The 9356-nt window shown below is 61.5% G+C and overlaps 1 protein-coding gene across 3 annotated transcripts; it reads right to left on the reverse strand.

Moving 5' to 3' along the window:
• Positions 1–105: 105 nt before the first annotated feature.
• Positions 106–7662, reverse strand: TMEM235 (transmembrane protein 235). 3 transcript variants are annotated; one of them, XM_027974197.3, is made up of 5 exons: positions 7511–7662; positions 7035–7303; positions 5567–5647; positions 4716–4853; positions 106–1703 (listed from the first exon to the last, which is right to left on the reverse strand). In XM_027974197.3, the coding sequence occupies exons 2-5, from the start codon at positions 7210–7212 to the stop codon at positions 1462–1464; spliced, it is 639 nt and encodes a 212-aa protein (XP_027829998.1). In that variant the 5' UTR covers positions 7213–7303; positions 7511–7662; the 3' UTR covers positions 106–1461. The 3 variants fall into 3 exon arrangements, with proteins under 3 accessions (XP_027829998.1, XP_027829997.1, XP_042112216.1); XM_027974196.3 differs by having other exon boundaries at positions 7035–7662; XM_042256282.2 differs by lacking the exon at positions 4716–4853 and having other exon boundaries at positions 7035–7662.
• Between the last annotated feature and the right edge of the window lie 1694 nt (positions 7663–9356).

Consider the following 9356-nt stretch of genomic DNA (forward strand, 5'->3'; position numbering starts at 1 on the left):
CACACACACGGACCCGGTGAACAGGGTTTCCCCTGCACTGTTTGTAAGCCATGGGCATGTATTATCTATTCTGAAAGTTTTTAAGTGAATGAAGGTTTAACTGCACACAGAACAAGCTGATTTATTTATGGACACATTGGCACAATGTTGAACGCTGAAACACAGGTGGTAAGGGAAGCCCGCATTTAACACCCCATTCCCCCCCCGCCCCCGCTCTTTGTCCCTCAGTGGGACTCCCCAGATGGAACCAGCCCCTGATGGCCCCGAGATTCCTGTAACCACCCCGCCTCCAGCCATAAAGGGAGACTGGGGAGGGGGAAAGACCAAGGTAAGAGAGGCTGCCATGGACCCCCGCACACGCCCCAGACTCAAGAGGGCCCTGAGCCTGAAACAAACGCTGAGTAGGTCTTCAGGTCCTGCTCAGAGTGGAAGGAGCCTCAGCCTTCACAGACCACGACGACACCCACGTGTCACAGGCAGGCCACCCACCTTCCTGTCTGAAAAGCCCTTAGAGGCACACTGGGTCTGGTTCTGCCTCCATTCAACAAGCCTGCGGCCAAAACTCCAGGCTCTGGCCTCTGCGGCCCCGGGCAGCGGTCCTCCTGGTAGAGAAGCCCCTCACTCTCCACCCGGGCATGGCTCCCCCACCCCACAGGACTTCCACACCTGCTTGCCCAGGGGCCCACATGGGATCACAGACATCTCTCTGGGAACTAGAGAGGAGGGTGGGGTCCCGGAGCACCAGCCCCAGGACAAGAAAGAGACCTGAAAACAAGGCAGGCAGAGATATGCCCAACCTCCTCTGCCCCCCTGCACCTGGAAATCCAAGAGGCGCCCCCCGTCCTCAGTCTCCTCCCCACCAACAGCTGCCCTGGGGAGGAGTTGGGGGAGGACAGAACATGGCATGGAAGGCCTGGTGAGGGCCTGGCTGAGTGTTTGATGGATATCTGCTTCTCTTGAACTGCCCCCTCCGAGGACTGGGGCAGCTTTTCCACCTGACACAGGTCCCTAGGACTGGGGGCAGCTGTGGCCCACCAGGACGGGTGGGGAGGGGTGGGCACAGGCCACAGCCTCGAGGGGCAAGGGGACCCACTGACCAGCCAAGAGCCTGCAGTGCCCCACCCCCACAACTACCACAGCTGTCCCTTCGCTCCCACTTTCTGGGTCTCGCCTTTCTCACCTCTAAAAAGAGGCTAAACCAGTTAGTCCCTGAAGGCACAATGGGCAGGGGAGTTCCCCTGAACGTCAAGCAACAGGAGCCTGGATTCTCAGCTCTACCCCACCCCCCACCCCCGCCCCGCGCACCCTAGGGCCTGCTCCCAGCCAGGACTCCAGCCCGGCAGAACAGTCAGAACAGGGCTCCCAGCCTCCTTCCCACGGCCTTTCAGGCTTGGCCGCCCCAAACCCCAGGAGGTGCAAAGGGAAATGGAGTCCCTCTCCCCCCACCTGCCTGCCTGGGACTCAGACGACCACAGAGTGGGGGCCACCCGGCTGCCCGCCCAGGCTGAGGGCTCGGGCCACTGCGAGCAGGAGGACGCCGCTGAGTGACTCCGCAGCGCAGGAGCCGCAGGCCAGGGCCAGGGACCAGCCGAAGCTGATGCAGACGTCCTGCACGTGCTGGGGGCCGTACTGGTGGGCCGTCTCCGCGAAGGCCAGCTGTGAGTAGCTGATGTAGGTGATGAGCCCCGCCAGGGTCAGGGTGCCTGGGGAGGGGGTGCAGAGTGACCACTCAATGCATCTGCCTGCCGAGGGCACCTGCCCCACCAGGGACCCTGGCGCGGTGGTCCTGTAGACATGGCCTCTGCCCACTGGCCTTTGGTAGGATGGAGGTTCCAATTCAGTCCTCAAACCTCAGGACCTCACCCTACAGAAACCCCTTGCAAACAGCACTACCTACACCCCCAAAACCTACTCACATAGATGTCCCCAAATACACAGCCCCCTCCCATTGCCCCCGGAGTTACACACACACACACACACACACACACACACACACACACACACACACACACACACACACACACAGAGCCAGTGGCCTCTACTGGCAGCCGGGAAGCATGGGCAGAGCTCTGGAGCTCTGGCCAGACATCCTGAGCCAGGTTCCTGGGCTGCTCCTCCGGCCCCCTTTTCCTCGCAGTCCTCCCCGCACTTCACTGGCCCACAGCCTCCCCTCCTGACCGTTGCTCAGCGTCCCTCTTTCAGAGACCCTGTCCCCTCCCCAGGTCTGAGTTTCAGGCCTTCCTACAGATCCCATGACCCCAGTCTGTCCCCAAACGAGGACACCCTCCTCCCTCCAACCCTGCATCTCTGCAGGAAGACGACTAGCTTTGCACCTAGAGCATGGTGACCCTGGAGGGTCAGGTGCAAGCAAAGAGCTGGGTGTGGGAACATTTGCCTGTCCACCCAGGTTCAGGGGGATCAGCCCAGAGAGCCACCCTCTGTCCCACTGCTGCAGGCTGATGTCAAGGCCTGCCTTGGTGCCAGCTGCAGGGAATGTAGGTGGGGTCTTGGGACCCCCAAAGGCACTTCCTGGGGGCATGGTGCTCCTTCTGTACACTGCCCAGTTAAGGCCCGAGGCAGACCTTCGGGGCTGGGTCTGCATCTCACTGGGACCCACAGAAGGGGCAGACCCTGGGCTCCCCACACTGCCTGCCTCTTACTCAGGTCCTCTGGGATTCCTCACTTAACCAAAGATGGGAAGGACGGACTGGCCTCCACCAGCCTAAGGCTGGGTGGAGCCACCACAGAAGTTATGGGTTTAATTTTGGGAAGCTGTGAAGCCGAATCAACTGGGACTCTGGGACTGGGGTCAGTGCCCAGTTGGGGAGAGGGCACTGAACACATCTCTCAGGCTTCTTCAGGGAACTCTGTGCAGCTGAGGCCCCAGAAACAGAGGTTCCATCTTAGCCTACAGCAGTCAGAGCTCCCAGCCAAGTCCCCCTGTCCTATCCCCACCACCCCCACCCAGGCTGCCCCACCAGCTGAGCACGCCTCTTCAAGCTGCCAGCTACTTCCGTCCAGCCTGGCTCTGGGCAGAACCCACTGCTCTGCCAGAGTAAGCTCCCAAGCTGGACCCTGACCTGGAACACCTGACTCTTCCTGGGGACTGAGGCGCCCAGGTCCGCCTCCTGCCAGACCGCTTGTGAACCTCAGACCTCCTGAGATGACTCAGGCCTCTCCCCTGGCTGGCTCTGGAGCCTCGAGCCAGGTGATGGCCATGGAACTCATCACCTCAGGCTCCATATGCCCCCAGGCCCCTAGCGCAGGGCCCAGCCGGTGGCGACCTAGAACCCTCCGTGTCCCTCCCCATTCTGCAGTGACAATGGGGGGATTGGGGTGATCTGGCCTCACGAAGGTCCCCTTGGTGTGACAGTCCTGACTCTGAGCCCCTAAAGCTGGGGCCCGGGCCCCACTGCAGCCCCCCGGGCAGGCTCCTGACAGTGAGGTCAGGGGATCTGCTTCAGCCAGGAGCCTGCCATGCAAGGAAAGCAGAAGTGTGGCCAGTCTGGCCCGGCGCAGGGGAGCAGACGGGGTGCTCCTGGAGCCCGGCCCACTGCTGGCCCTCCCTGGAGCAGGGGAGTGGCCCTGGCGCTGCCTCCAGGCTCTCCCGCCGCCCACTGGCCCGGTGCCTGGGGTCCAAGTGCAATGCCGAGGTTTCCTGTCACCGCCAGGTTACAATCCCACCCGATCACTCCTCTCAGTGGCTTCCCAAGGTCCTCTTAATTGGATTTTGGACACACACAGTCTCTGGGGTCAGGCTAGGGCTGATGTTTTGACTCTTCCTGTTCTCATTCTCTGAACCACACACCTAGGCGGCTCGGCCCCCTGGCAGTTGGCACCTACTCCCTCCTGAGCAAGCCTCCCAAAGGGCCCAGCAGCCCCTGGGGAGGAAGCAGGCCTGCCCAGGAGGGAGCCCCGGCCAGCGTGGTCTAGTCCTCCTGCCGCGGCCCTGGCAGGAGAGCCGGCCCAAGATGCCAGACTCGGCTCAGGCCTCGGCCCTGGATGGGAGGGGCCCCTGAGGACTGACCCGAGGCGCCTCCAGCCCACGGTCAATGGCGGCCAGCCTTGGGCAGCTGGGGACACCAGGTGGCTGGCTGGGACAGATGGCCCTGAAAGGCAGAGATGGGGATTCCAGGACCAGCTTCCTGCGGAGCCCGGGGAATCCTCAGACATCTCAGCAGGAAGCTGTGACCCGAGGGTCTGCGTCTGTCGCTGCATCCCTGAGGGAGGGCTGGGCCCAGGGCCTGCGGGCTAGGCGACTGTCAGCGCACGCACTGTCACTAGCCAAAGTCTGGACCCGGCTCAGCTGGGGTCACTGCCAAGGGATCCCAGGCCCTGTGTCACCCTGTCTTAATGCTCAGCCCTGCCCATGTTGCCCCCTCCCCGGGACAGTCTTGGAAGAAAAGGGGAATGGACAGGGGCTGGTCCCACCCCCTTCATGCAGGTCCAGCAGGGCACGTCCTGGGCTCACCTCGGAGATCCTCGTGCCTCCTGCTCCTGGCAGCTCAACTCGGGGCTCCTGACCCCCGTCCCTGGCTCTGGCCCCACCGTCAGCATCCCTGCCCCTCCGAAGTCCCCAGTGCCACCCAGGGCGCCTCACCTGCTACAGCTCAATCCCCAGGGTGGGCCTAGGCTCAGAGCAGCCAGGGGCTGGGGCAGTGAGACAGGCAGCACCCCACTCCCACCACCTGCAGCCCCACAGCCCCCGGACTCACCCCCCAGCAAGAAGTAGCAGCCAGTGAAGAGCAGCAGAGGGATGCTCTGGGCCAGGGAGCTGAGGAGGCCACAGATCCAGCCGCACACAATGAGGACGAGGCTCACGGGCAGGACCACCAAGACGGCTCGGTGCAGCGCTGCCAGGAGAGGGGGCTCAGGGGACAGGCAGGGAACCAGACTGGGTCCCCAAGGGAGGTTCAGCAGAGCACTTCAGAGCCCTGTGTGTCTGGACGTCTTCCTTCGTAGCACACATGGGACTGTTCTGGCCCCGGCTGGAGGAGGAGCTGGACCATCGGATTCCCTGTGATGTCTCCATGGTAACCGCCCGACCCTCCCAGGGGCCGCCCCTGGTCCTGGCACAGGGGCAGCAGACACATGTCCCTCTGTTCACCAGGTGGGAGATGCCCACTGAGGAGACCCTTTTGGGAACATAAAAGAGAATTCAGAAGATGCACAGGGAGGGCGAGACAGGCTGGGGGTCCAGCATCCGTGGTTATAAGCTAAGAGCAGAGCCTGGGGGTCCAGCATCCGTGGTTATAAGCTAAGAGCAGAGCCTGAGGGTCCAGCATCCGTGGTTATAAGCTAAGAGCAGAGCCTGGGGGTCCAGCATCCGTGGTTATAAGCTAAGAGCAGAGCCTGGGGGTCCAGCATCTGTGGTTATAAGCTAACAGCAGAGCCTGGGTGGGCAGGGGGCTAAGGCCAGTCAGGAGAAGTCCTCAAGCAACTGTGGAAATGTCCTCTGGGCAACACAGGGTCTAGGTGGAAGCAGTTCTGTGGGTCTAGGAGGAGGGATTCTGAGCCTTGCCTGGAGGTCAAGGAAGGAGGGCGTGACTCCCACCCTAGCACTCACAGATGAGGTGCTGCACCGAAGCAGAGGCGTCCAGGCTCTCACTGGAGAAGGGGTCGATCAGGGGGATGCAGCTGTTGTGCCCTAAAATGTGGAAAGAACACACAGCCTGGTGGGCTGTACATTGCTGGGTATACCCCACCCCCCGTGCTTCTCAGAGACGGGTGGGCTGCCAGCTCTCACCACTCTCCACTGGGCCAAGGGCCCTGTCAGTTTCTCCCCTGGAACTCAGAGTTGGGGCTCAAATGGGTTTGGAGGGCTCAAGACCTTTCATTTTGCTTATATGATGTGCAAATATCTACATTGAGGCCTGCTGAAAAATTTCAAACACTGCAGAGAGAATGCCCTCAGGCCTCCCCTTGGGCCTGCTCACACGTGGAGGCCAGGCTATGCCTGCATGAGAAAGGGGCATGCAATATGGGCTCTCCGGCTCTCGCACACTAGGGCGCACACACATGCACACGCTGTGAACGCTTGGACCCTTAGGCTGTCTGTGGGGCGGTTGAATCAACTATCCTTCCTCCCCGGTAGCTCTGAGAAGGCTCTGTCTCTCTCTCTCTCTCTCACACACACAGACACACACGTCTACACATGCTCCCACACATCCCTGCCACCCTGGGCATGTCCTGCACAAGGGAAGCCCCCAGGTTGGTCCCAGCTTGGTGAGGCCCCCAGGTGAGGAGCCTGTGGAAGCCCACCACCACTCCCTAAATGGGACAGAGCCCTTGCCTCTCTGCTTTCAGGTCTGAAGCCACGTGGCGCTCCTGTTTTCTTCCCCGTGCCAGGCCGGGGAGTGTGGGGAACAGGGGCCCTGAGCCACAGCCCTGGTTGAGCCTGACAGGGAGCAGGGACCAGACCGAGCCCTGGACGGAAATGAAGAAACAACTCTGGGTCACCGGGATGAGCAACCCTGGTCTTGCCAGGGCCCCAGCTCTCCCCACCCGGGCCTCCCCCCCCCACACACCGGCTCCCACCTCAGCCCAGGGCCCCTGCAGATAAGTGACAAGCACAGCGCGGAGCGCCCCTGGGTGCCAGGCCTGCCCGTGCCTCCCCCAGCACCATTCCTCCCACCCCGACTCCCGCTTCTCCAGAGGCCTCATTTTCTCCCCATCTGACCAACGAGGCTGAGGGACAAGGTCCCAGGCCACCCCGCGATGTCCTGCCACCTGCCAAGTGACGTGCCATGGCTTGGAACACAAGACCGGCCCCCAAAAGGTGAGGCCGCGGGACTGCGGAAAAATGCTGTTCTGGAAAGTTCTTGGGGTCCTTATGGGGCCACCCTGGCCCCTCCTTTTCACTTCCCACCCTTGGACGGTGGAAGTTGAGCCCTCCTCCAGCCAGACTGTCAGGGAGAGAGTTGGGGGGAAAGGGTACGCAGACAGGCGGGGGAGGGGGTGTCTTCTCAGCGCTGCTCTGCGGGGGGTTGCGGCCCCCTGAGTCTGAGGGCGCGTGGGGGAGGGACAGCCGGTACCTTCGCAGATGCGCCAGAGCCCCGAATGGGAGGAGAGCTGCCCGTGGCCGCTGCGGTTGCCGGCGTCCGCCACCTCCAGGAGGTACCAGTAGTCGCTCGCCACGGCGGCCGCCAGCAGCGCGAAGCTGAGCAGCGCGCCCAGGGCAGCGGCCAGGAGCAGCGCGCCCAGCCGCGCCATGCGGTCGGGGTACCAGGACCAGAGCCGATCGGAGCCGGATGTAGAAGAGCGGAGGGAGCCAGGAGGTGAGGGGCAGCGCAGGAAGCCGGAACTTAGGGAGTGGAGAGACCCGAGAGAGTCTCAAGAGAGGGGTTCAGGGACCCTGAGGGAGTAGGTCTAACGAAGGGGCACGGGGTGGGGTGGGGGTGGGCGGGGGTTTGGGAAGTCGGGCCGGGGAGGGGGCCCGGGAATGGGGAGCAGGAGCGGCAGGTGGGCTCTTCCGGGTGCGGTGCCCCTCGGGTGCACGAAGAACTCCCACCTGTCTGTGATCGCCAAGCTACCTCCCAGGGGAAGGAGGAAGAAGCCGGGCCGGCGCAGCGCTGTGTTCAAATCCCAGCGTCCCTGGCTGTGGGTCCCTGGGCAAACGCCTTAATTTCTCTAAACCTCTGCTTCTTCAGCTCCCAAATAGCCAAGCTGAGGAGGGAGGGTGGGGCCAGAAAAGCCCGGGAGGAGACTCAGCAGGAAGCTTGAATGGTGGGAGGCAGCTCCCTCCACCAACCTCCACCCCTTACACTGGAGCACTTGGCTGCCGGTTGGCCCAGCGGTGTGGGTCTTAATCAGTCTCCAGGATCAACCACCAGAGGGTCCTGATAAAGCGGGTGGGCTTGTGAGGGGCTACAGAAGGGAGCCTGGCTTCCTATTAGTTCCAATTACTAATGCCCTGTGAGGCAAGGCTAGCTTCTGCCTGTCCATCACTCATTCACAAACATTAGCAAAGCTTCTCTGGGGACAGGGGCAGGTGCTGGTGGGGCAGGAGGCAGAGGAGCTACAAAGGGGCCCCCACTGGCAGCGGGAGGGCCGTCATGGTGAGGCTGTTGGGAGTTCAGCTTTGGGCGATGGGAGGGCCTCCACTCCAGGTCCCTGGACTATCCGCTGCTGCCCCTTCCACCAATGCAGGGCAAAGATGGGGGTCAGAGACCTCACTGAGGGTGGTCCTCCTCAGACCACCAGCAGCCTCTCTACTTAGGGTCATCCCAGGGCTCTCATTTCCAAGTGTTTATTTTGGCCCCCTTTTCTCTAGGTTTGAGTAGTATCATCAGGAAGTAGAAGTTGTCCCAACTAAGTTGTTGAAATAATCCTTCAGGGGGCAGTGGCTAGAATTGTCTGGTATCCTGCCAGCCACGCATCTTTTTCACACCACACTCAAGACTGGGTTGGGGCACGTGGTGGGGATAGGGTGGGGTGATCCTGGCTGTGACAGTTTCTGTACCCTCTTACCTGACAGCCCTGCCCCCAGCCCCCGCCCTGGAAGCTGGGTGCCAGCCAGGGGCCCTCCTCTCTCAGGAGGCATCGGGCCTGGAGGGTGAAAGAATCCAGCAGGCAGACAGAGAACAGCAGGTGCTTGGGAGCAGCAGCAGTCTACAAAGTTGGGGATGGGGGAGGGACTGGGGGAGCAGGGGTGGGGGCAGAGCTGGGAAAGAAGGTAATGGCCCCAGTGTGACAAAGATGGATGCCGCTTCTGTGTGCTTAAGCTGCGACTGAGAGACGGTGTTTTGTTGTCGTTCTTCTGAACATTTATTTGGCTGCCTCAGGCCTTAGCTGCGGCCCGTGGGATCCTCCTTATGTCACATGGACTCTCAGGCTCAGTCGTTGCTGTCCACTGGCTGCAGACCACACCGGCTTCAGTACTGCAGGCATAGTTGCTCTGCAGCATGTGGGATCTTATCAGTTCTCTGATCAGGGATCAAACCCACGTCCCCTGCATTGCAAGGATTCTTAACCACTGGACCACCAGACAAGTCCCTAGAGACAGTGTGTATTTTAGGGAGGACTAGAGGAACCCTGTGGCTGCACACTCCACACACTTCCTCCCAGTGCCCCTGCCTTTCACCTGAGCTTGTTTGAAAAGGTCTCGTTTGCATCCCCTGTCAGGGCGTGTCGGGTACTGTTTGAGGCCACTGTGCCCCCCAGAGCCCGCCTCTCCAGAGAGGAGCAGACATGTATCCCACTCTGTTGCAGTGTAGATGGCCAGGTAAGCAGTCTGCACCCCATCACTTCAAAGCCCTGCTTCAGGGTTTCAACCCCAGATATGCCCGTCTGAGTGACTGATTGGACTGTCTCCAGACAAAGGGTATCAGTCCTTGAGGGGCTACTCTGATGAATTC

The sequence above is a fragment of the Ovis aries genome, chromosome 11 (assembly GCF_016772045.2).
Source record: "Ovis aries strain OAR_USU_Benz2616 breed Rambouillet chromosome 11, ARS-UI_Ramb_v3.0, whole genome shotgun sequence".
Taxonomy (NCBI): Eukaryota; Metazoa; Chordata; class Mammalia; order Artiodactyla; family Bovidae; genus Ovis; species Ovis aries.

Coding starts and splice junctions, on each gene's coding strand:
- TMEM235 (XM_027974197.3), bottom strand. CDS start 7,212: ATGGCGCGGCTGGGCGCGCTGCTCCTGGCCGCTGCCCTGGGCGCGCTG. Junction 4,854..5,566: donor TTCGGTGCAGCACCTCATCT/GTGAGTGCTAGG, acceptor CTCTCCTGGCAG/CGCTGCACCGAGCCGTCTTG. Junction 1,704..4,715: donor CTGCTACTTCTTGCTGGGGG/GTGAGTCCGGGG, acceptor CCCCCTCCCCAG/GCACCCTGACCCTGGCGGGG.